At 41.7% G+C, this 27,576-nt stretch overlaps 1 protein-coding gene across 3 annotated transcripts in view; it reads left to right on the top strand.

Moving 5' to 3' along the window:
* DST (dystonin) overlaps positions 1 to 27,576 on the top strand; it is a 1,569,532-nt gene that overhangs the window by 770,740 nt on the left and 771,216 nt on the right. For all 3 annotated transcript variants that reach the window (XM_078647976.1, XM_078647975.1, XM_078647974.1), the window contains 4 exons: positions 2,340 to 2,533; positions 5,431 to 5,593; positions 18,735 to 18,818; positions 18,918 to 19,025. In XM_078647976.1, the coding sequence (XP_078504102.1) occupies positions 2,340 to 2,533; positions 5,431 to 5,593; positions 18,735 to 18,818; positions 18,918 to 19,025 (549 nt within the window). The remainder of the gene's footprint in view (positions 1 to 2,339; positions 2,534 to 5,430; positions 5,594 to 18,734; positions 18,819 to 18,917; positions 19,026 to 27,576) is intronic.

Here is a 27,576-nt window from a genome sequence, read left to right as displayed (position 1 = left end):
ACCCCGTCAGCTGTGAAAGTAGCCAGACGCCAGACCTATTGGCTTTGTTAATGCTTGCTATGAAGAATTATGTCCACCGATGAAGATGTGAAATAGAAGAGGGTGGTTGAGAACAAGGTGTTCAAAGTGAAATGTCTATAGTGAACCACAAAATGAGCGAAAAAGAGGGCTAGGAGTGGAAAATGAGACCCCCAAATATGTTTCTTCTTTGTCCTGCTTGCACAGTTTAATATAATACTATACAATACGAGTTTCTGGGTTCACCACCCCCGAGCTGGGGTTTGAATGAATACTTTCTGACACTAATTTAAATTCTGTAACAAGGCATGTAAGACCGACTGAAGGCCTTTCCCAGCTGGACTCCACAATCTGGAAGGAGCCTGGATGTGGGGAGACCACCCCCCAAGATATGCAAATCTACAATATGATGATCTGATAACCATTAGGGATGCAACCAAGGAGATTTCAAGACCTCAGGGAGAGCACTAAAGAGTAGAAGCTATCCAACAGTAAACTAAGAGAACGTAGCATTCAGACCATAATGATGCAATTCACAGGAGCAAGGAAATAAGACCTCAGGGTAGCTTTAACACCATAATCCAAGTGTCCAAATGTAAATAATGGTATGCATCTTTTGTAAGAAGCTTCTCAGTCACTCCTAAACTTATTTACTGTAAGCCATTTCACACTTCCTAACCCGCCCTAAAACCTGCAAGCTCTTGACTGATGCATTTTATGCTTCAAGTAAGTGCAATCCTAAACACGCAAAAACAACAGTTGATGGACAGAATGCAGAACATTGTCATACATTCACCCCAGTACAGAGATCTGGGCCTAAATCTATCGTTTTTTTTGCTCACCACACCACCCCAGTTCCGACATGGCCATATGCAAATCAGCCTTGACCCTGTGCCTCATGGGAACAGTCCAGCCCGAACTGCCAAGCCATGTCTTCCTTGGACCGGAATCAAGCATCCTAGGACCGGTTTCTGGCTATCAGTCGTCTTCAGCCAGGATAGCTTGACCCCGAGTGGGGCGGGTATGCTCAGACGTGAGTCCCGTGCTCTCCACACCACTGGAGTCAAGCTATGCTGGTTGAAGACGGCTGATAGCCAGAAACCGGTCCTAGGATGCTTGATTCCGGTCCAGGAAAGACATGGCTTGGCAGTTCGGGCTGGACTGTTCCCATGAGGCACAGGGTCAAGGCTGATTTGCATATGGCCATGTCTGAATTGGGGTGGTGTGGTGAGCAAAAAAACAATGGATTTAGGCCCAGATCTCTGTACTGGGGTGAATGTATGACATTGTTCTGCATTCTGTCCATCAACTGTTGTTTTTGCAATCCTAAACACGCACATCAGAATGTATATTGAATAAATGCTAAGAACTAAAAGGGACATGCAATGGGTGAAACTATGCACCATCAATTACAGGAGGCTATGTGCAGAAAAGTTTATTTTGGCTTCAAGCGCTCCACTGCCTAGCTTAGGCTAGGTTTGTGCTACACAAATACTTGACACATTTATACATAAAAGAAAATACTGGCTGCCGACTTATCCTCGGAGACAACCTGAAAAGATTGAGGGGGATACAAATTGATAAATAGGACTCTAACAAAAAGTCAGGTAAATATTGACGATGCAGCGAGAGACCACTCAAACACCCTAAAATGATGTGTTGAGATGAGAAACAAACCCTTACGCATTGAACTCTTTTATTCTCACTCATTACTATCTCTCCCCAATAAGCAAAAATGTGTACTTGATGAGAAGTGACGGCCCTCCCCCAAAGGATTTCCCTATTGTAGGTGATATGAACAATATGGCACTATAAATTTAAGACTAAACAATTTGACAACCAGCCATGCAGTCTCACTAGTACTGATAACCTACTGGCCTTTTGCCACTTCACCACTGTTGTTTTTTATTCTGATTTTCTTTTTGGCAGAATTTGTTCCATTCCCTTTCATTTTCCTCTCTAGAAAAGTAGTGTTCTTGCTCTCTTGGCACAATATTGTTGCCCACTGTTTTCTGGTAATTTCCAGCCAGCGATTTTTATTGGATGACAATTTGTTTCTTTTAAACGTGCCTCAGAACCCAAACGCTCCTGACAAAAGTGTGCTTGATAAATTAAACTCCAAATTCTCAAAATAAGCAGTATGACACATCTATATTTATTTTCTTTGTAAAATATAACCTATTTGATGCATGGTAACAGCCAAATACGTACATGTACGATATAATAACAATTTACCTCTTCTTAAAAACACTTTAGGCTTGTATGTACACAATTTTATAACACATGTATTTTCTAATCATCCTTGTTTTGTTGTATTTTAGCTTTGGAGGTCGGAAGTAGATGAAAAACGAGAGGTATTTCATGCCTTGGAGGATGAGCTGCAGAAAGCAAAAGCAATTAGTGATCAGATGTTTAAGACGCACAAGGAACGTGATCTTGACTTTGACTGGCACAAGGAAAAGGCGGATCAGCTGGCTGAAAGGTGGCAAAATGTGCACAGTCAGATTGACAGCAGGTGAGCTCTGCTCTATCTAGCACATGGTCACATTATCACAAGAATGCAGAGGTTGAAGTGGGTAGGAACTGACTTTATTACTGTTTTGATTCCTCAGGTACATAGGTTTTATTAGATGTAAAGAAAGTTCATTCTATTGTGCAATTTTACTCAGTCTTTTTGTATTCTGCTAATTGCTCTTCTCCTGATGAGCTGACTAGCATGTAAACCTAAATCTGTTTCACTCAAATGGAATAAAAAACAATCGAATGACAGAAAGGACTACTTGTCTATCCTGTCCGCTTGGTTCATCCATTCATCTGGTTGTGCACATTTCTACTGTATTTTGTCTTACTGTGTGACCCCTGCACAATTGTGCCTGTGAAGCTGTCCACAAAAAGTGCATGTCACATTAAGTGACAAACGTTATTTGGTTTAGGCTCAGGTATCCAATCCGGCTGTTCTGCTTTAGAGTGGGTTGGCAAGAAGTGAGAATTCCAAGCAAGGTGAGTCATAGTGCTGTAGTAAAGGGATTATGTGAGGATACTAAAAATTCCTGCCATTTTGGTTTCATGTGTAGCACATTGAACTACTCTTGGACTTTGACTAAACTCCAAGCATGTGGAGAAGTCCAAATCAACAAGATATTTCATTGGGGGTTTTGCGTGGGAAAGCAGTGTGTTACTTTTGTTTGCCAACACTTTAAATATGTGCTCAGGCAAAGGATCCTTATTGTCTAGGGTTTCAGGCACGGGTTGTGGTACCACAATATTTACTTTGCACTAACCCACATTTGCAAATTATGAACTTTGAGTTCAGCCATTGTATTATATTGAGTATTTATATAGCTTGTTCCTACCCCTGATAAGGCTTGGAGCACTGTGACGTCCCTGTCCAGTATGCCAGGCCTGGTGCATGGTTGTTAGAATGCAAATTATAGCATATCATATACCTTGGGTGAGAGCCAAGTGAGTGCTCCAGTCTCGCTGTTTCAGACCTGGCAGAGCACCTAGACCTAGACCTGGTTCAACGTGCGAGTCCTTATCAGGGTTATCTGACTCTTTCTCTGTATTATCATCTGTTCATTGATGGGAGCAGGAATCGTCTTTACTGGTATAACCAGGCTGGCAATCTTCCTGAGAGTGTCCAGGCGCCTTTTTAGGAAGGCCTGGTAGAGCCATTCAAAGGCATCTAACAAGGTAGAGGCCTCTGAAATGATGACCTTTAGTCCTAGCCTTGCCTTTACTCTTGGGTGCACCTCTTTTATCCGTAGGAGGAACTCGCGTCGGGTCTTTCACCAGTCGAGCATCTCGCAGTGAGGCCATCAGAAACACACGAATGGCTTCGCTATCACCCCAGAGCGTCTAACGTCGACCACTGCCCAGGGCCCCTAGGGGATAACGCACACACCGCATCAGGGTAACATACCTATTGGGGAAAGAGAACCCCACTCCTACACACCAAAGTATGAACCACTGTATTAATTAGTCAAAGGGGAAAGAAGGACCTCACGTGTAGACTACTAGGTTATTAAAACAATTATTAATTAGACAAAAACATCCAATATGAAGGAAAAGCATGTATCTAGCTGCTGAGCAGCGAAGAAAGAGGATGTGCTTTTCCTTGATACTGGAAATAGAGGACTGACTCTATTGTTGTGTTCTTGAACTATCGCAAAGACTCCTGAGATTTGTAGTCTTTGAACGAAATATGTTGTTTTCATAAGTCTGCTGAGCAAAATAAATGGAAGAAAAGCATAATCTGTGCCTCTGGGTCCTGACATAGAAATAGGATTTTGTAAGTCAAGCTAGAGATCGACAGAGACATAGTTGCCTGGGTCCTCGAAGCAAATAGTGTTATCTGAGGAAGCAGAGCCATGAAAAGGCAAACTTTCCACTTCCTGTGGTAGACCACAATGTATGTACCATATAGGAGCACAGGTAGGAGTGCATTGTATTCACACTTATCTGCTGTTAAGCTATTTATTTATTCATTTCATGAGTTTTTGAAAGCACGACCTTTGACACTGTGCCCACTCAAAGTGATAGGGCCCCCGCAGCAGAATATGAAGAGGTACCCCTTGGTCTACCATATCTTACAGGCATCCATTGAATTTGAACTGAATGGCAACCCCAAGACAGGTTGCCCTTACCCCCCTCTGGCATTGCAGGACTGCTTTATGCCCTCGCTGTGCCTATGTCTGTTTTAGTCCTGGACATCGAAATGTCATAGGCAACATAAAATATGGTTTGAACAATATTACTGGGGTGTCAGTCAAATAGTTGTCTTCTTTGCTTGATTGAATCAGCAGGGTTTTTGGTCGCATATAAAATATTAATTTAGAAAATAACTTCCATGGTTTTTAATTTAAATGTACGATGTATGCTTGTCGTGCAAAGAAGGTAATGGTTTGATGTTCAATCAGCACCATGCCCTGCGAAAAACTCTTTCTTGCTGCACCACCTGTGTAATATGTAGTTCATATGATGCATGCCTTTTTCAATTGCCAATTACATCCATCAAGAATTTGAAAATCTAATTCAGATCTGGTGCATTGATGTGCTTATGCATTCAAATTTACTTTTGGTGTGAAAATATTTGAAATAACAGATGAAAAATTAGCTTGAAGCCCCAATAAAGGTTCTTTGGACTGCTATTGAAAGTGAGCCAGAGAGCGCAGAAACAATCAGAATTGGAAGTACCTCCAACTATATGAATTCTTTACAGGAACAGATTATGTTATATGCATTTTGAAGTGATTTACTCCTAGCTTAAAAACACAGTTATTTTGGATGTCTTCTCTGCCTTTATATGTTCTTGTTCTTTTTTTTTTACTGTTTCCTATAACCATTCTATATGCCTATTCTGCATTTCTGGCCATCCATTCACAAATAAATATTCTTCTCACATTATACTAGGTTACGTGACTTAGATGGTATTGGAAAATCATTGAAGTACTACAAAGAATCATATGTGGCACTGGACCACTGGATTACACAAGTAGAAGAAACCCAGAAAAGACTGCAGGAAAATCAACCTGAGAACAGCAAAGCTCTGGCAAAACAGTTACACCAGCAGAAGGTACTTGACAACATGTTAGCAGTGACATTAATTCAGTCCTGGCAAATATGTACCACAATAAATGTAGAACATGCACCTCTGTCACAACCCCTTAAGAGTTGTGCACATCCACATTTATGCTAATAATACTGTGGGTTATCTTGAGATGGGCAGGAATTACTATCCAACTACCCTTCAGTTGTGTTTCATGCAGATCTAAAAATGTGAGCATATGGTCTCAGTCCTCACTCAGTTCACAATGAAGATTGTTCAAGATGGTAGCCGCCCAATGTGATGTTGGCCTGTGTAACTTTGAATTCAGAGCTTATAAGAATTGTCATAAAGGCATTTATCTTTGATCTGATAACACTAGTTTAAGTTAGTTAGAGTAGCTGCAAGTAAGGTCTAGTATCGTTTTGCTTAGTTTGTGAATGATAGCTTTCAGGGTTCCCACTGAGAACAATAAGTTTGGAGTGCCCACTACATTCATCTAGCATTAATGTTTGAAATATGTCTCTAGTGACCCATATTATTCTTACATTGTTCTATAAATAACACCATATCATCCATTAGGAAGGAAGCAAAGCCATTTATAAACAAATGTAATCCCGAGTGATGGCTGGGTAGATTAATAAGACTATAAATTGTTGACCAAGAATCCATGCAGTGGTGATCAAACTAAATATGTAGGTGAGCTAGGACATAATAGTGCTCTGCAGAAAAAGACAATACTGTGGTTAAATAAAATTGCCAGCTAAACCTTACATCTGATGCATACTCCCAGTGACCCTCATACCAAGCACCCAGTGATTGTCTATTTCCGGTTCGTGGATGGCAGAAAGATTAATTCAGTGCTTAAATAGGAGAAGACAGAAGAACGTTGATGCTCTTTGATGTGGTTATGTTGCAACCCACCCCCTCCTACTATTCACTTCAATATAGATTCCTAGTTCCTGGCAAATGGCTGTGATGGCTTTGTTACTTACCTTCACCATGAGACAAGTAATCTCCCTTTCAGACGAGACAGCTGCCTCCATGTTTATTCTATCTTAAGGCGCATTGGGAGATAAGTTTCAGCCCTGATGACTGTAGATTTCTTTTGGGCACATTGTAGGTGGTCATTCCCACTAGGAATTCCATCTCTCTACTCCAGTAACTATTGTGGATTGTGCTAAGTAATTTAAACGTTCATCATCAGAGCCAGAAGAGTGCTTTTAATGCATGTTTAATGTTGTCGCACTGCTTTAGGCTCAGTCACATTTTGAACACTTGATTTTGGAGGCTTTTGAGGCTCTTGATGTGTCTCTTTGTTAACCGGTTGTACAATGTTTCAATAACCTAAGCAGGACATCACAAGTCCTCTAATCAGCTCGTCCTGGCTGTAAGTGAAGAGAAGCGAGGGGATTCTTTGCAGTAGGGAGACCTTACAATTTCATGCCGCCATGAATGACTCAGTGCTCACATTGTTCAGGTCCCTTCTTTTCCTCAATCAGGCAAACCTTCCAGTATCTTTCTAAGAGCACTCTTGAGCGGAATGCTGTTTTGTCACCCTAGGAGTAGGGCAGACTCTTCTTTAGCAGGTATTTATTCAGTCTGCTAATATTGCTCCCTCTGGACATACTGCAGAGACATAAACGAAATATGATGCTTTTGTTATGGTTTTGTTAAGATGACTGATACTCTAGAAGAAAACAGTTTAACAAAATGAATGGTGAATTGATCCTTATCTTTTATGAGCACTCAATATTTTCAGAAAATATCAAGCATTACATTTTATTTGACACGTGCACAAAATTATTGAAAATAATGGTGGCATCAGCTACCATTTTATCACAGTGGGAAAAATAGGCTCTAACCGTCATCATGACTAGACTGCTGTCAGTCTAGTCTTTATGTTAGCTGTCCACAATTTAAATTCCATGCACAGTGTACTGTATAGTTCGCTGGTACAACACAGTACACTTTTACTGCTGCCCTATTGTACCCTAGGATATGATGTCTCATAGATGTGTGCTACTCAATGTCTGTGTCTTAGTGTTTCATTACAGTGCATGAACTTTTAAATGTGGGTTTATTTAATAAATGTGATAACATAACAGCACTCACTAGAGTTGAAGATTCTTAAAAGTATGGCGCAGCGTACACCTGGATCAGCTGTTATGCCAAACCTTTTCCACAAACCTATTTCCACAAATTTCAAAGGAGTAGCTGGATCCATCCTCGAGCATGCCCTTTATTTGGAAAAAAAATCCCTGCATTTCTCTTATTACTAGATCGTTTAAGTTCCTTGTTTGGGGGTTAGCTCACCTTTGTCTCTTTTTCTCTTTTTCTCCTCCTCCCTATGTACCCTTTGTTTATGTTGTTTGCATGGGGTTGCACTGTGTTAATTCAGATTTTTCACTGAGAAATAGCATCAGTTCATTTTCAACACTTCAAAGGTGTAATGTGTTCAATTAAAACAGATTAAGGGCATTGTTACAGTGAAAAACAACACTTTGTTTTTCCATTTTGAACTGATAGACTAAAAATAACTGTAGCAATCATCAGCACACCTTAAACGTATTTCCAACAGTGACACTAAGCAGACGTAATCATAGTGGTTAACCCTTTGTCTAACCCCTTTACTTTATGCCTTAAACCATCAAGCATGTATCATTAACCATTCAACCTTATCACCTGTGCATTTAATTTATAATCTTAATTTGTAAGTCACATACCTCCAAACCTACACCGAAATGTTTAACTAAACCTCTAGCCGTATAGCCATATCCCAGCCCTAACCACTTATGCATACCATCTATACCTCAAAGCCCGAAACCTTAACCCTATACTCTATGCCCTTAAGCCCTAAACCTTTAACCCTCTAGCCCAAAACCATAACCGTATATCCTAAACTCTTAACGCATTAACCCTTAATTTCTAGGAACATACCCCGTACCTATAACCTTACCCCTTCAATCTTTAATCTCTAACCCCATTTCCTCATTTGTGTACCTTAACCCATAACCCTCAACGCTACACCCCAAACCCGTAACCCTGAATCCCAAGCCCATAACAATTTACCTATATCTATGACCCTAATCCCATACGCTTATCCCCTATTGCCTACAAATTACACCCTATTCGTTTAAGCCTATGTTTTCAATACGTTTTATTAAGGTTTACTCAATGCAAAGAACAGACACTTGCAACATGAGATGTAAAAATCTTTTCATACTATGACATTTATTCTGTGGCGTTGTTAGATCTTTTGTTAGTCCAAATCTGATCATCATAAGGGCACTAATCTTCAAATGCCTCCTATTGTTTACCAGTTCCATAAAATCACTGAGGTGACCCATGTAGAGCTGAGGAGGCAATAGATGCAAGAAAGGAATATGAACAAAAGAAAATAGCTATAGATACAAGAAAGAAACAAGAAGAGAAAGTCAGCGGGTGGAAGCCTTGCCATATCCATCTATACTTAGTTTTAAGGAATGGGTCTATACATTACAAAAATGTGTGATCTTTGACATCAGCTTGAAGAGATTCATTATATTTGTCTCGTATTTGAATTAGGAGACGTTAGCCTTTTGTTAAGTACAAATCAAGTTTAGACCATAGCTGTCTTGGTGACTTCAGTCTAAAAGTATTAGTTAAGACGGTATCGAAGCAAACCCTGGCTCGCCATGATTTTTAAGATCAATATATGTAGCTATTCCATTCGCACAGGATAAAATTGGTACCTAAGTTTAAGAGAAGGTCCCGGAGATAAAGATCTGAAGTGTTTAAAATCAGAAAGCGCTTAATACTGCAAGCACCTAGAACCACATGTATGCAATCTAAAGATATGTTTTGGTGAAATTATTTACTGATATACTTTTTGATATCTTTTCAGAACTGTCTTGTAAATTTACAGCTGAAAAGCATATTTTGCCCATCATCAGCTACTTCATACAGTTCCAGTTCACATCCAAATTCAGTAGATTTAGTTTAAAAGTTTAAAAGGATTTAAAAAGAAATCCGAATTTGCACTGGGATAAAGAGGAAGCAACCTTAGCAGCCTCAGACCATTTCTATAAATCCTACGAGAATGGTTTAGAGGTTTGCTCCAGTCTCATTCCATTTTATTTCTGCCTACATAACAAATTTTGATTTACTGCTCATGATTGAGTCAAATTTTAGCTGCTGCTAGTCTGAGCCATTAATAAAAATCATTTTGGATAAGTTAAATTTCTGGTGCAGCATAGGAAAAGACATTGAGCTTTGCTGCTTCCTAAGTCTCCAATGTATATTATTCCTTTTTATGCCCATTTCTCACAAAACAGTATCTTGCTCGCTATTCAAATCTTAGGATTGTTCCATATTACCGTCAGAGTAGAGCCAGAAATGTTAATGTTTAGTTTTTGTCAAGGTATTTCGATGTTGAGGTATATCTTTTATTTTAGTATAGAAGTGGAATACTTTGATGCTGTGGGAGGTAAGGGTGGTCAGAGGTGTGAGTGGTTTGGGAAGATCATATTCTATTTGCGGGCAAGGGGTTAATCCAGATATTCAATTATGTAGCCAGTGTATACTGTGTCTCGCAGGAAATACTTTTTGGTATTTGTAGAACTCTGACAAGCCACCCCACTTAGTAATTTAGGTGTTATGAGTTTTTGGAGAGAAATCTTTGCTTTTTTGACTTTCGGAAATAAGTCTGTCAATTTATTTGAAGAAGCTCGTCCACACTTGTAAAGGGGCTATGCTAGTAATACCGTTATTTTAAGTCATTTTAATGGTCTACAATCTCTCCAAACATTTTATGAATTTAGGAATTCATGAATCAGCCAATAATTTTTATTTCCACTGTGTCTCCTGGATTCATCGAAGTTGTAGCGAAACCAGATTCAAGTCTGTTCTTCCAAAAGATTCTCCTCACATTCGAAGTCATCATGCACGCAAATGTCCTAGAAGACATTCAAGAAGATGAGGCGGGATTCTTCTCCATATCACCAATCTTTTTCAGAGAAGTTAGGTGACCGTCAGGGTGCCTCTCTGTCTCTGTCTTGATCTCCTACTTGGGAACCAATTCTACAACTGGTCCTGATTGAACCTGATTGTCTGGATCCATTGGTAAAGGAGCTGCCAATAGAGGCAATGTAGCAGCAGTTAAAGGATTACAAAAAAGCCATGTTGTCGAACTTCAGCATCCTTCAGGCCACACTGATTTAAGCAAAACTCCAGTCAGGGCACCGTACTAAGGGTTGAATGTTAGTGGTAGCTGTAGTGATTCATATATCCAGGCATTTAATTGCGAGATGTGGCTGTCGTTAGTAGGTGGATCACAGTGCATAGGTCCAGCATGTGGGTGCAGTAGAAGGGTTAAGCAAGTTACTCATTTTAAGGCTCCTAGATTGTAGAGAGTGTCTTTCAGCAATATCAAATTTGACATCAGTATATAATCAACACTACAATTTGCAGTAGGCATGGGTAAATACAATTAGTATAGAATAGAGGAATCTGTAACAGGATACAAAGGGGGACTTGTGAGTGTCCAGACATATTAAACTGATCTCCTACTTGGGAACCAATTCTACAACTGGTCCTGATTGAACCTGATTGTCTGGATCCATTGGTAAAGGAGCTGCCAATAGAGGCAATGTAGCAGCAGTTAAAGGATTACAAAAAAGCCATGTTGTCGAACTTCAGCATCCTTCAGGCCACACTGATTTAAGCAAAACTCCAGTCAGGGCACCGTACTAAGGGGTGAATGTTAGTGGTAGCTGTAGTGATTCATATATCCAGGCATTTAATTGCGAGATGTGGCTGTCGTTAGTAGGTGGATCACAGTGCATAGGTCCAGCATGTGGGTGCAGTAGAAGGGTTAAGCAAGTTACTCATTTTAAGGCTCCTAGATTGTAGAGAGTGTCTTTCAGCAATATCAAATTTGACATCAGTATATAATCAACACTACAATTTGCAGTAGGCATGGGTAAATACAATTAGTATAGAATAGAGGAATCTGTAACAGGATACAAAGGGGGACTTGTGAGTGTCCAGACATATTAAACTTACCGGTAAGCAGATGCTTGTAGCATTGCCTCCTACAAAAATATAAGTATAACCAAAGATATTTAGTAGTTTCAAAAAGCTATTTTGGTAGTGAGACCCATTGAAATTACATAGATGCCTAGGCATATGCCAGAACCCAAGTCTAAGGACCCTTTTCAACTGATGATGTTTTTAATGAAAGCCACTACACGAGGGGGTTCTTCATATATATTTGGATTTCCTTTATGAAAGAATTTCATGTTTCAATGTCCTACTTAAGCGGTAGAGATGTTCTGTGATCTTAGATCTTTCTTTTGGTCTTGAAGTCCCTTTCTCTGGAACACACTTTCTTTAGCGTAGTGTCGCGTAATCCCTATTTCAGCTTCATTCCATGTGGTTGTTTTTAATTTCTTCATTTGAACCTGAATCTCTTTATGGGGCAGCGTAGAGTCTTAAAGATCTTCAGTCTAGGCTGTTTGATGTTGCCTGGGGTTCTGGGCCCACTCAGCTTCAGGGTCTTTCAAGAAAGACATCCTCAACACTTTTGGGGTCTAAGGTTCTAGGAAAACAGCATTTGAAGTCCCATTTTTCGCAGGGTTCTCAGGAAGACTAAAAATCATCAAGATACCTATACTATTCCTGTCCTCCTAATCAGTAATTCCCCTTCCTAAAGAATATCATTTCCGAGACATGAGGTTTGCTTTCTTCTGATATCCTTCATCTCATCTTTGACCTTGCTAATTCTTGTTTCTGCGTCTGCTAATCCAAGTGAGAGATTTCTGAAGTCTTTCCTCAGAGGTGAGGTCGTGGAAAGAGGTGAGGCATTGCAGATGCATATTATGTTTTGCACTGGATTCTGTTTTCTCTTTAATGGGTGATCCTAGGATCGGATTTTTAGATTTCACTCTTTTCGGTGATTTTTTTCCCTTTAAAGTCCTTTTTTGGATGCTGTTATAATAGACAGCACAACTATTCCACACGGATTTGTAGACTTAACTGAAGAGTATTGAAGTATGGTAGTGGAAGGGCAGGATGGCAAAATAATTTGAAACTTGTGTGTGTAGTGGTATTAATGATGTTTGATTACAGAGTTGTTAATGGGATATCACCAGATTGACTAGAGCTGTAATTCAATTAGCAGCTCATCCATCAACAGCAGCATGCTGCTTGGAACAAATATCTTGTACTTAGCACATAAAAGGTAAAGCCTTATTGTGATATCATTTTAGGAAATCATAGCGTGCTGTTTACATATTTAGTTTAATTTAATTAATCCCAAGAATGCTTAGCACCTTTTGCATACGAGCACCTTAGATATCCACAAGCCAGCATTATTAGTATAATTTTTAGTCAGAACTTTGTAACAATACTGTTAGATGTGCACCTTTATCACACTCCACATAAAGATCGCTATTCTTGGACCAATAGTTAGGTTTGGCGACATGCACACATTTCAGATGTTGAATATGGCCTTCTTTGTATCATCACATTCTGCAGTAAGGCAGAGAGGCTCCATGTTTACATTTCTACAGGTGTCTGTTTTTTAGGCACCATTTCATGAGGTGTCTAAGAGGCTCTGCTCACAGTAAGTTTGTTGGCTTCGGATGCATCAGGATTGTTCTTGATCAGCATAGAGATTGCAGCCACGATAGCCATCTTGTTCAGGCGCTGGCGATTCCCCCCCACTATATTGTCCATATACCTTTAACCCATTACCCTTAAGCCCTTCATATCTTTCACACTGTCCTTACTTTAATATATTTTGGTAAGTTTTCCTTTTTGAAGTATTTATAATTGTGAACTATTAATTTTATATGTGTTATTTCTGAAGCTTTGAGGCCATACCCTTTTTCCTCATCCCTGTCTGGAATCATTGGGAGTGATCCTTTAAAAAAACAGGATTAAAAGCCACTTTGATCTCTGGGGGCTCATGAGGTAGGAAAATATAGCAACACAAGAAGTGCCGAGTGAAGATTGCGGCATACAGGACAGTGGTAGCTGGGGTACAGAGGCATTAAACGAGGCTTCTGGGTCAGATCAGCCACAGGCCAAATCAAAGAAAAGATTAGAGGAAAGGTGGGTGCTTTTGGGGAAACCTAAGAAGTGGCAGTGGCAGTGGAGGTAGCCAGGCTCCTTGCAACTGTTTAGTTGTATGGTTCCCTGTGAGTTTGTCTCTCCACTGCTTTACTGTCCCATACCTTTATTGTATTTTTCCTTCTCCCTTTCTTCCCTTTGTGCGTGTGTTCACCTACTGGAGGAGGAGTGTGGCTCAATGGTTAGAGCGGCAGACCCTGATGCAGAGTTCTGGCCAGGGACCAGAGTTCGATTCCCGCCTCGGCGGGGTCTCGGGCTCAATTTCCTCGGACCTGTTAATTCTCGCCTCAGTGCCTATTCCAATCACGGGCCCCACGCTGCAACTCTGGGCAATAGCTTGCTTAGCCTCCACACTGGCCCCAACAGCGCTAAGGATGCCTGGCTTCACCCTGGGGGTGCCCAGGAGTGGACACTTCACAGGGAAAGCCACGAGGGGTTCCACAGCGGTATGAGTATCAGCGTCAGGAAGCCGCATAGGCGACACTGCAAGGTGACCGTCTGGTGACAGTGCGCTCTATAAGTACCATGACATTTACATTTACATTTACATTTACTCCATTGGTGTTTAGGTGGTTTCCTGTTGTACTCACTCGAACTACTACAGGCACTACTTATTTGACGTTCTCCTGTCACAGCATCCTCCAACAGCATGCAGCCATCTCCTCCTGGCTTTCCAGGTTCCAGGAGGGATTCACAGTATTCCTTTGACTTGTTACTGGAATTTCCGTTGCAGGACCTGAATATCTGTGTTGTACTTGAAATGTGTGAATCCGGGCCTGATGAGGCTTATTAAACACACCATCCTGCGATCCCATATTAACCCCAGGGAGATACTCTTGTTTTCTCTCTATCTCAATCCCATTTTCCACTTTCCCCAATAGAGAACTCCAGCTTCTGAGTCAAATTGTAAACTCTTGGGCAAATATCTCTTTTGGCTTGGGGATCAGTATCAAAATTCTCCTTATTGTTTCCTATAAGCAGAAGTAGACACTCCTGCTTCACTGAATCAAAATAATTTTATATGCAGAGGCATCATTTCATTTGTGAGTTAGGAAGTTCCACCACAGGCACAGGCCCTCACATGCCCCTGTGTACACCCTCGTACAACTATTCCTATCTCTACTCCATATTTCTTTTATAATACCATTTTAAATGTAGCTTTATTCTTAGGTCTTTTAATGCCTCTTTTTCTAATGTAGTTTTGTTACAGATTGTAAAATGTTGCAAGAAAATGATTTTTTCCATTATATAATTTACTGAAATTAAGTTTCATCCGGCCTGGTGTCCACCTATTTGTTTTATTATTAAATTACGTACAGCCTTATGACTAGCATCCTCTCTGTTGAACAGCCTTTAAGTGATGTATACGCCACTTCCCGTGTAATCCTACTGTCTTTTACTATTACTCTCTGTATGCACTCAGTCATACCTTGACCTCATACTGAACATGTATATTGTAGAATGCTTATTGTTAAAGTTTGCTTTATTTACCGCCGCATTTATTTGATGCGGGTGAGCATACAATTATTTAGTATACTATCATCTAGTTCACACCAAAGCTGTGATTGGCTATAAACATAGATGCTTCTTAGAGAATAACTGAGCCTTCTCTTGAGTTGTGCAACCCATGCTTTTGCATGCATTCTTGTTGTCATGAATGGTGTCATTCATGACGCCAGGTGTGGCGCAGCAAGAAAACAATGGCACTAAAGAAATATAGCTTCAAAGCTTGAAATCTATATTCCTGTTTTTCTGACATTAATAGTACTTTAACACTGGTAAGAATATTCATAGAAAAGTAAAACAAAAGAAAGACATTTATGAGTGCCCATATAATCTACGAACGATTTAGCGGTAAAGCAAACTACCAGTAGGACATTTTGTTGTAAAATACTAAAAATACTCAAGGACAGTAACATTCATTTTATATTCTAAAATAATACCTGTTTCTAAACATAAATCCTGGTGTGGAACATGGGCCTTATTTAGAATTTGTCCGTCATGATCAGAGACATTTTAAGGATTTTGGGGGCCCTGGGCAAGCATATTTGGGGGCCCCTGTAAGGAACAGTTTTGAATTTATGGTCTTATTTCAGCTCTTTCATGTCCTCTTGGACCGAGTCACTGACAGTGCACAGACATACTTGTCCAAATTCTAAATGTGTTTCCATGTAATATTCAGGGATAGCGATGTGTGTTTTCAATATTGTAACACAGCAGCTGCTCGCTAATATTAATGCAAATAATCTCTGTGACACCCTCTCATTTCTCATATGTCAGGTCCTAATTTGATCTAAAAGAAACTATTTTACGGATGTTGCATGAAACATAAAAACAACATTTCTCTACTAAATATCATAGACACGCATATCACCCACAATGAAAATAAAGTAAAGGAAAATAGTATTTAAAACAGTGTGTTTAAGAATCATTCAGTGCCATCCAGGCAAAACTCTGCAGAACAGAGCTGGATCTATCTTGGGGCCCCCAGAAAGGCTGGAGCCCTGGGCCAGAACCCACTTTGCCCATGCCTTAAAACGTCTCTGGACATGGTACTTTGACACAGACGATTCTAGAGTGTTTTGTACCGCTAACTCACAGTCTGCCCGCTCTGCTTAGAGTGGGGGAGCTGCCATGTTTCCGCCAGCAGAAGTGTTTGACTGATGGCCGACTGACATTGGGCCATTAGCAAAGTACCTTAGACTGCAGCTGTTCAGCATACTTTTTTTTTCCTGTTTGTGACTACTAAGGAAGGTGAAAAATGACCAAGATACATTGATAGAAAGCACACAGCGTGTCAAGTATATTTGTTTTTTTAAAAATAAACTCGCACTTCAGGGACTTTAATGAGCAGTAACATTAAATATTACAGCCCCTCAGCAAACGTTGAGTGCCTTCAGCATAGCGAATTGCAATGGTGGCTGCTAGAGGCCGTGAGCTCCCTGCGTTTCTGGCAGAGATTGCTGAATATTGTGGCTGGTCTTCTTCGAGGGGAGCAAATACCTTTGGAAAGGCGGGATTTCAACTTCTAGAGTCTACTTGCCATTCTCCAGAATCCCGTCACAGGTCGACTGAACCTTTTTACCTGTCATAGAGTGATTAAGGCAACCTGTTCATAATTTTCAATTAAATTCCAATTTTCCCAATTGCTTCCCCCAAAGAACCACTGACTAATGGCTAAATTTGAAGGTTTATTACATATCCAAAAACAATTGAAGGTACAAACATCTCAGCAAGAGATTCAAAAGGTAAACGGGTACTAATACAAACATAATTCTATGGAAAAGTCTCAGGCGACTAATGAACAATACGAGAATCAATTCCAGAATCATCAGACTAAACAAAATTGCTATAACCTGGGTTCTGGTACTCATTGGGATAATAGACATAAGTTCAAATTTGTCTGTCCCTACTCTATACTAAGTGACATCCCTACTCAACAACAGCCCATCCTAGCAAAAGGTGTCAGCCGTGGTGACTTCCAAAGAAGTTCACTCACGTTCTCTTGAATCAGGTGTAATTCTCAATCCTAGCTAAGCTCTTTGCCATCCAACCGCTCTCTCTAGCTCCTCAGCCCATCTGCTCTGCCTCTACCCTAGGGGAGCTGTCCCTAATACGAAACCCCAAAATGTGAACGACACGCCTTCAGGTACGCCCCTCTCGAAGGTGTTGGTTTCAAGAAGTTTTCCACTATGGCATTCTTCCATCTTTGTCCGTTAAACGTCCTTGGATCTCAGACTCTCTGTCGCTTCCAGTTGTATCTTCAAATTCCTGGTCTACTCCTCCATGTCTGAGTCTAACATTTCTAACTCTCACACACAATGGGCCCTTCTACTCTACTGTCGGCTTGGTGATGCACCTGCAAAGAAATACATACTATTCGGCTCACATTCTATAAATGTTGCAATAATTTCTAAAGGCTTCTTCTTTTACAAAACATTTCTACAGTTAAACGCTAAGCAAGACATTTTCGATCAGGCCTGCACAATTTCCATGAACTAGGCCTATGCATGGTTATAGGCCCAACGTTTACATGAACAATTCACTCTAATTCTATAGGCCTCTTAACTTTAAGCAAATGCATTTCTAACTTAAACTAGTTATCGAGTACATAAAAACACGATTACACATTTCAATAAGCAAATCTGAATGCAAAATAATACTCGTGTAAAACACGCTTCTCATTAGTGAAAGATTCCATTTCAACAACATCTCTATATTAAACAGCAAATGTGGATTTACAATTCATAACATGGGCTCTTCACGTTTTCTAAACCCAATTACTCTAGTACTCTATCCCACCTTGCATCTAAACATGATTAAAGTCCTCTAAGTATATACGGGTGCTGACTACTTGTACATATGATGCACCCCTACAAATTTCACTGTAAATGGCGCTCTCTCACCTTCACTGGTCTGGTGAACCAACAGAGCGTCAGCTAAACTTAACATAATGGCCATAGTTTTAATATTCAAGCAGAAAAGGTGTAGTGATGGGTGTAAGAATTTAGAAGTTTATTCCAAGTATATGCCAAGAACCCCCACCAGGAGCAGCTTCTTTCTTGCTCAGCCCAATTCCCAACTGACTCAAAGTGTCCAGCATACCAACATTCCATTACATCACATGAGTGTCAACATTCTACATGATAACTAGACTGGCTAAGCAGAAGAGCAAGATACTACAAAAGGGTAAGGAGACAAAGGTACAGGAAGGAATGATCAAGAAAGGGTTACGGGTTAACAGGAGGAATTAGCGTAGCAAAGGAGACTCACAAGAAAGCAGGAATAAAGTGAAGGGGTCATATAAACTAAGTTTGAAAAGAAGTGAGGGTGGGAGCTGAAGGGTTGTCCTAAACAAAAATACAATGCAGAAGGAGGCAGGTGTTGAAGAAGGGAGAGAGAAGGGACGAACTAGGTTAAAGTTAGTGAAAAAAGGGAAGATGAGTTTGAATGGCACGCCTCTCCGAACAGCAATTTAAAGAGTGAAATGTCACATATGTTAAAGGCATTTTAAAATAAAGACATTCTATGAATTGTAATTACCTTATTTTTGCAGAGTCTGGTTTCCGAGATTGAAATGAAGCAACACAAAATCGAGGAATGCCAGAAATATTCTGAACAGTACTCTGCTTCAGTCAAGGTAAGACAGCCATTTATGTTTTGTTGTATGTCGCTTGGCAAAGTAAATGACTGTAACCAAATTCTGAGTGTCTTGACCACTTTTTCACACTCTCAACAGGACTATGAATTGCAGTTAATGACATACAGGGCCATGGTTGATTCTCACCAGAAATCACCTGTGAAACGCCGCAGGATGCAGAGTTCTTCAGACGTGATTATACAGGAGGTAGGAGAATTTATCTAATGGGAAGTGTGTTTATCATAAATGGAAGTTAGTGAAGCTGAATTTAGAAGCTGTAGACTAGACCAAGCCTATCTTTTTACGTGCGGAGTCTCTGCCAATGTCGTGAGGATACTACTTGTAAAATGTATTTGTGAATAGCAAAAAATCATACATTTACACTTAAGTGTTAGTTTGCCTTTGTGAATCCGGTCCTGTGTCTGGTACATATAATTGCCAAAGGTATGCCCCTCTTTTGTATTCAATTATGTATGACCAGTTCACTTCCAGGAATGTATACTACTTGTAAGTGAATAATATAAAAGGTACTCATAGGCATTGTGGACTAGCAGGACTCAGCTCTGAGTGGTTGTATGCTGATGTTGGCAGGAGAGTCAGCTACTATTACATGTGTGTAGAAGTACTTCGGAATTAGCATGAAGCCAAATCGGTGTATCCAGTTTAGACGATGTAGCATAAGTAATACAATTGGTTCAAGCAGCAGAATGCAGAGGATCCGAAAGCATGAGTCCAAGTTTCCCTACATCGAGGGGTTGATGAATAAAAAGCATTAATCTATCTCTACACTAACACTAAGGTGACAGCCCTACTTAGACATCTTCAGGAAGGCCGATAAACGGTGTCAGCATGTGGAGTGTTCCTAAGAAGCCTCTCAACAATCAATGGGTTATGTAGCATAAAGCTACGAAGGCAAAGTTTACTCTCAGATGCTCCCTCTCCGAAGTCAAAAGAATAAGAAGGGGGTTCTTTCCCTACTCCCAACGGCACATTATTCATAGGTAACATTTCCAGAATTCAGTTCGAGTCACGCCATCGCCTCTGTGTATGATCCTGAAGGAGTTTTTCCATGGTACAACAGTGTTCTTTTCTTGATACAATTTGTCCTTGGTCCCTAGGCCGTCTCCTGTGTGAAGCATAATGACCTTCGATTATCGACTCAAGCCCCCACAATGTTCCCGAGCCCTACTGCGCACGACAAGGGCCTCAGGGAGAAGAGTTGAAGCTCCTCGGGGTATGCTGGTAAAAGTAATACCTGTTCAAACTGGATTCCTTTTAGAAGACTTACGATACTGCTGCTCGTATTAGAAATCACAAGGTCACTCACCTCCCACGACAGCCCAGAGGGACGCCCGGGGTACCGACGGACAGAGCGGTGCCTCGCTTTACCTGCGCTGTAGCCAGGTGAGGTGGGTCTTTCTCTCCTGCCAGTTAGCCAGGAGAAAGATGGTATCGCTACATTGCAGGTGATATCCATTTACTTTTTTGTTTTCCCACTTATTCTTTGCACAAGCAGTAGCGTAATTTGGTATTGGCGGTAGAGTGCTTTTAGGAGAGTAGGCCTACAGCCTGCTCTCTTGGATTGTTGGCCACCTCACGCCAACCTCAGCAACATTTCTGCCTCGTGGAAAGGCGTTTCATCGGTTGTATGTCGTTACAACGCATTCCGTTGCAACGCATGCCTTTACCACGCATGCGTTACAACTGAATGCTTTTTCCACGCATAACCTTTACCAAAAATATTCCTTTACCAGGCATAGATTTACAACGATTTTCATTGTAAACTTATGCATGGTAAGGGCATACTCTTGGTAAAGGTTAAACCCCTCCCCTATACCCTTACATGACCTCCCAGCCCCCACTCCTTATAATTACCCCTGCCATTAACCCTTAATCTTTTATTTTTTTTAAACTAAAATTCCCATTACCTCTTCACATCGTCTCCTCATCTTCATCTTCCTTGGTGACGTCGTACGTCATAAAGAGGAAGCGGAAGTTTCTTTCCGTTTCCTCTCAAACGATGCCGATTGCCTCCGCTTCATCACATCAGGTGCGTTTTATTTTTTTGGGGGGGGAGACGCGCCAAACTCTCTTTTTATTCCCACGCTTTTTTGGGGGGGGAGACCCACCAAACCTCCTTTTTCTTTTTTTTAGCCTTTACCACACATGGCTTTACTACGTATCTCGTAGTAAAGATATGCATGGTAAAGGCTTTCGTGGTAACCACGCATGCGTTGTAATGCATGCATGGTAAAGGTTTGCATGGAAACGGCAGCATTGTAGTGGCCGTTTCCCGTTTCATCCTCATTACCAACCGCCACCAGCCCTGCTATCAACCAAATACTTTAGAGGCCGTGGGTGTGGAATCCATAATTCATACTGACAAGAGGGGGGACATGCAAGCTGATCCACTGCTCTTTCGGCTGCCAGACCCCCTAAGCTTCTTAGATGGGCCCTAACCAGTGCACAGCAACCCTATTGCTAGCAGGATTCTGCACTTCCTGCCAGAGTGGTAGGCTGTCACCTCAGACAAGTGGGTTTTACAGATCGCTAAGCGAGGTTATACTCTCCCATTCTTGTACACCCCACAGCCCGTGCTGCCATCTCAAGAACGCCTGATCGAAGACCATTCCTCTTTTGTATCAGGAACTGTAGGCTCTTTTGGACTTGGGAGCCTTAGAGATGGTGCTGGCACCAGAAGTAGGTTGTGATTGTGGTTTGTTATCCCCTCTTTTGTCTGGTGTTTATAAAGGATGGTGGCCTCCCTCTTATATTTAGTCTCACACTCTCACCGCCTTCACCTTGGCTTAGGTCTTGTATGCCCTCGACTCTGGAAACTGGATAGTAGTCGTGGACCTGCAAGACGCCTATTTCCACACTCCCATCCTGCAGGCCCACAGGCATTAACTAGGATTCACGATGGACCACAAGGATTTTCAGTTTGCTGTAATCCTGCTCGGCCTTACCAGTGCCCCTTGGGTGTTCATGAATGTCATGACAGTGGTGGCAGCCCATCTGAAGAGGATCAGAGGTCCCAGTTTTCCCTGCTTCAATCACTAGCTGTAAAAGATGGCCTTGTCCCAGGCAGTTGTCACCCACCTCCACTCGGCACATAGATTTACTATCAATTTGACGAAGTCAAACCTTTTTTTTTTAAAACACATTTTATTAAGTTTTGCAATTAGGAAAAAAGAGGAAAGGGGATTATTTCATACACCCATAATTCACAACGGTACTCATATTATTACAGTTACATATGACAAGCTTTACAACATATGTCTTTTCTTTGTGATCATGTCTCAGTATGTACTGAAGTCACTCCTGACCCTTTCTCAGACTCCTCCTTTCATCTGAGCCATTCTGAACACAGTTCGGTTTCATGCCTTTCCTCTGGAAAAGAGAGCCCAGGACATTAAGGCTATGATCCCAACCTTTCAGCCTCGGTCCTTGATCTCAGTTAGGTCAACTCTGAGGCTGTTGGGACTGATGACCTGGCATGCTTGACCTTTTTATTTATTTATTTATTTGACCATCCTGCTGGTCAAGCTTCCCAAGTGACATTTGCAGGCTCTGTAGTGGGATCTGAAGTCCCAGTGACAATAACATCATGGGAACCTCTCCGACATTGTCTAAATTTTGGACGGGACTGCTAAAAACCTACAGTGGTGGCTACAGAACCGCAAGTGGTAGACTGATCACTAACCCTCGAGCTGATAGTGGTGACCGATGCATCACTTCTGGTTTCTGATAGAGGCTCAGCTCCACATCAGTTTGTTGGAGCTCAGAGCCATCTGCATGGCATTGAAATCCTTCTGCCAATCAATTTGAGGTCGGCTGGTTCAGGTGTTCACATACAACACCACCACCATGTGGTACTGCAACAAGCAGGGCGGGATGGGGTTGTGGACTCTGTTCCAGGAGGACCTTCGTCTCTGGACGTGGCTGAAGTGACAGGGGATTTTCCTGATAGTTCAGTGCCTAGCAGGATCTTTGAATGCCAGGGCAGATAAGTCCTGTCGTCGATGCCTAGCGGATCATGAATGGCGGTTGCACCCGTAAATGCCACAAGGTCTCTTTCTAGAATGGGGAGAACCTTGGCTTGATCTGTTCGGCATAGCTGACAACGTGCAGTGTCAGGACTTCTACGTATTGGAGTTTCTAAGGCAGCTCTTGCTTGATGACACATTTTCCATAGAGTGAAAGTCCTGTAATCCTTTCTGCCGGTACCACTCCCACCCAGAGTTCTCATGAAGATTAGGTCAGACTGAGCCCAAAATGGGCATTGAGTGCAGGGTATCTCAAGCTTCTGAGCTTGAGTATCTGTCCTCTGATCAGGATGCCAATTTAGGTGGTTCTCCTGTCACTGCAGCAGGGCAGGGTACTAAACCTGTCCACCCTTCACCTACTTGTGTGTAGATGATGTGGTGGCAGTTAGGCACCTTTGACCTTCCCCCCGAAGTCATGGATACTTTCTTGGCAGCCAGAAGTCCCCCTACTTAGCTCCACCTTACTGCCTCAAAAGAAGAGGAACAACTTAATTACCTGGATCCAAGAGGGCTCTTTTTAAAATTCATTGTACCCAACAGCACTGTGTAGATGATCAGCTCTTTATCTGGCTCCTGGGAACGAAGAGAAGAAAGCTGATGCAGAAAAGAACCATTTCCCACGGGTTTGTGCTCTTCATAATTATATGCTATGCACTGGCGAAGAATCAGCCTTCAGTAAGCTTGCAGGCTCATTCAACCTGAGCCAAGGTGACTATCCCTGTATTGGCATGTGGGGTGCCTGTTCTGGACATCTGTCAGGCTGCTATTAGGACATCCCTCTGTACATTTATAAAACACTAGTGCCTGGACAGCCAGGTCTGATACAACTGGCAGTTTTCCTTTCCCAGTCTTGCATGACTTTTTGGGTTAAGCTAGTTCACAGACCCACCTCTTACTAGGTACTGCTCTGGTGTCTATTCTAAGGTGAGAAGACATCTCAGAAGAACGAGTTATTTACCTTTGGTTATGCCTTTTCTGGTAGAGACTCTATCCAACCAGAGATTTCTCCCCTCTCCTGCCATCCTCCCTGTTCTGTGAACTTGGTTATTTTTCCTTAAAACTATCCCAATCTAGAAATCTTCCCACTATTCACAACCAATTCGATTTTGGTTCCACGTGTACAAGCATGGAGAAGTCAAGAAAGCAACTTATATCAGTGCACATGCTTTGCACCTGTATAAGCCCACGCATGTCACATCTAGTGTGGAGCTATGGGCACCACTTAACTGCATGCAGAGGTACTGCTTTGAAGTTTTCCAGGTATAGTCTGATGCCTGAGGAAATATTTTAAGATGAGAAATCTGCAGTTAGAGTCCCTACCAAAAAAGGCATTAGTGAAGGTAAGTAACTTAAAGAAGAGAGTATATGTAATGGGGGATAAAGTTTGCACACAATTGGCTAGGCTGCTGTGAGGTAGACAAGAAAAAGACTATGTGAAAGAACTACTCACCTCTTAAGGTAGTAAACTTACTGATGATACAGCAAAACTTGAAGAGTTCTGCCGCTTCTATTCCGACCTGGCTTGCAGGGAGGCATGTTCCTTACCCCAATAATTGCCATATGTTAGGGACAAACAGCTCTCCCTGATTTCTGGGTTGCAGTGGGAGCTTTGGAGTGCCCCATACTGCAGGGCAAGGTGAAAGTGGCAATAAAAACATTGAAAACTTAGCAAAGCCATGGAACTTGATGGGGTCATGGCCCAAGTTTATAAGTATTCTGGAGTAAACTAATACGTAAACTAATTGCTCTATTTAACTACTGTGCAGAATTGGGATACATAACCCTTACAATGAGACAAGTAATAATTTCAGTCCTCCATAAACCGGGCAAAGACACTAGAAAGTGTACCTCCTTCCGCCCCATTGTGCTGTAGAATATTAACAGCAAAACTGTATACAACAATTTTGGCAACTCATCTCAACAAGATTCTGCCCTCACTGGACCATCCTGAGCAGACCAATACAAATGTTTTTCCCCTGGACTTATTGTTAAAATCCCAAATGTTGTAATGCTGATGCTTAATTACCAACACACGAACAACAGATATAACGTCAGTGTCAAAGAATAACCAATTATGCTCCAAAAACAAAATTTAGAATCTCATAAATATTTAATAAAATACAAATAAAATACTAGTGACATTTGTTGATATAGTTTATTTATTTATTTATTTATGGGCTTATATAGCGCTCTGAATAAACTCCCAAGGGAGTATCTCCGCGCTGTAACTACCGGTACAGAACTGAAAAAAGAGCAGATCATTAAAATACAATGCACAGGGGACTATTAAAATGAACCAAACAGAAACGTTTTTAAGTGTTTTCTAAATTGACGGTGGTCATTACATTGCCTTAATGACAACGGCAATGAGTTCCATAGTTTGGGACCCACAACAGATAAGGCTCTACCGCCCCACCTGGTTTTAGTGATCTTGGGAACATTTAATAACAGTTGGTCACTAGATCTAAGTGTACGGGTGGGAACATAAGGAATAAATTTGTTCGCCAAGTACTCAGGTCCCAATTGGTTGAGGCCCTTATGGATAGTACAACACGTCTTAAATTTCACTCGTTGACGTATTGGCAACCAGTGGAGCCTAAGAAGTAATGGTCTAGAGGGAGATCTAGGGGGTGCATTTAGCACCAGCCTGGCTGCCGTATTTTGCACCACCTGCAACCGGTCCAAGACCTCCTCACTTGCACCTGCCAGGAGCCCGTTACAATAGTCAAGCCGACTGATGATCAGAGCCTGAACAAGGGTTTTCCTATGAGAGTCAGGGAGGAAAGGAAAGATTTTACGAAGCAGGCCAATCACATGAAAGCAAGATCCTACAGTGATGTTAACGTTTTGCTTCATGGTTAGCTCTGGTTCCAATCTGACGCCCAAGTTCTTGACTATTGTTTTTGGCACAGGGACCGGCCCCAAATCAGAGGGCCACCAATCAGGGGACCATTGAATCCTGGCTTCACCAAAGAGCATCACCTCTGTCTTCCCAACATTGCATTGTAAAAAGTTGGAAGACATCCACCTTGCAACTGCCTTCATCCCATCGGAAAAAGATTGTAAAATTTCCGGGGTAAGAGTTTTAAAAGGGAAGAGCAGCTGCGTATCGTCTGCGTAGGACGCTGGCTGGCCACCACTCAAGGGAAAAACCTCTATAATGTTTGGCTGAACCCTATCCCCTGCGCCTTTATAAAAAGGGTTTCTCTCTAAATTGTTAATGCCTTTGAATGGGTGCATTTGTCCTTTCTGCTCCTAGTTTTTCAGCGCATGGAAACTGGACATGGGCCTGACCATGATTGTTTTCAGCTATGTGGGCCCTGCAGCCAAGGTCACACTCGATGGCTGGACCTCCCATGACTTTGGGTTGCACAGAGGCACCAGGCAGGTGTGCCCTTTTTCCTCATTTCTGTAACCCTTTTTGTAGAGCCTCTAGGGTGTTGCATCTTGCAGTCTGACAGGGTGGTAGGCATTAAAGTTGGCCCCGAAATATAAACTCTCTTTGTACACAGATGACTTATTGCTTACCCTTGGGGCACTCGTGATCATCTCTCCAGGAGTTGACTGGCCATCTGTGGGTCTTTGAGTCATTCTGCATCTATAAAATTTATTATGATAAATCAGAGGCCCTCAATTTAACATTGTCACCCTACGAAGTAGCCTCTGCACGCAGGGATTTCCCTTTTACCATGTCAAGAAATCTAATAACTTCTTATGTATGCGGATCATCAGGACTCCGTTAGAACTATTCTATGTGAAATATCCCCAATACTTGTTGCAGTTCATCGAGACTTGGATTCTTGGGGCAACTTGATAATATCACGGCTGGGTATGCATTAATGCTTTTAAAATGAATGTACTCCTGAGTTTGTTGAACACTTTTCAGGCCCTCCTGTTCTGTGTTGATGGAGGATATATCACACACATACAGCAACTGATACGATTTATGTGGTTAAGGAATGCACCTACAGTGCCTTAGAGACTCTTAATGCCAAGCAGGCAGGTTGACCATACCTTGTATTATGCAGCATCCTAATTGAGGGTGGTGGTGGAATGGACCATGGCAGAATCACAGAAAAAACTGGGGGCATATACACCACTCCATTATCTGTAGGCCTCTGTTGGACAAGAAACACAGGCCACCAAAATCCTACCTAAGCACACCAGTTGTTAGAACACTGCAGGTATGAGACATCTACGTAGAAGGTCATGGCCTTGGTGCTCTCACTCTGCATGCTAATTCATTACCACACAGAATTTAATCCTGCATCACAGGGCACAGATTTCAGGGATGGGGAGATAGGGTGAAGGATACTGTTGGATGTGTTTGAGGCATCCATACCTAAGAGAATATTGCAATGAAAGATAGACTTTGGGCTTTCCGAGATTGTCCGTTTACAATATGCACAACTTAGACACTGGGTGACCAACCCAGCAATTCGGTTGAGTGCAACTCTGAACAAGACTTCTCTGTAATCCCTGTTCCCAAGCCAGTAAGCGCTGGAGGCCCTATATCCATCCCATACTGGGCATTGCTCACACAGTAAAAGCCCCCCAGTCATGGGCTCTCCACAAGGAGTGGCAAACACGTGTCATAAAAGCAGTGGTAGCTGTTGGGCAGGGACATTCATTTCTCCTCCAGGTCTGTTTTGGGTAGGGAGATCCATTATAAAAACTGCAGTGGCTGGCACTGCACTCCGCATTGCTAGCAC

Source organism: Lissotriton helveticus, chromosome 6, assembly GCF_964261635.1.
Source record: "Lissotriton helveticus chromosome 6, aLisHel1.1, whole genome shotgun sequence".
Classification (NCBI taxonomy): domain Eukaryota; kingdom Metazoa; phylum Chordata; class Amphibia; order Caudata; family Salamandridae; genus Lissotriton; species Lissotriton helveticus.
Note: the sequence above shows the minus strand (reverse complement) of the source record. Positions and strands in the feature narration are given on the sequence as shown.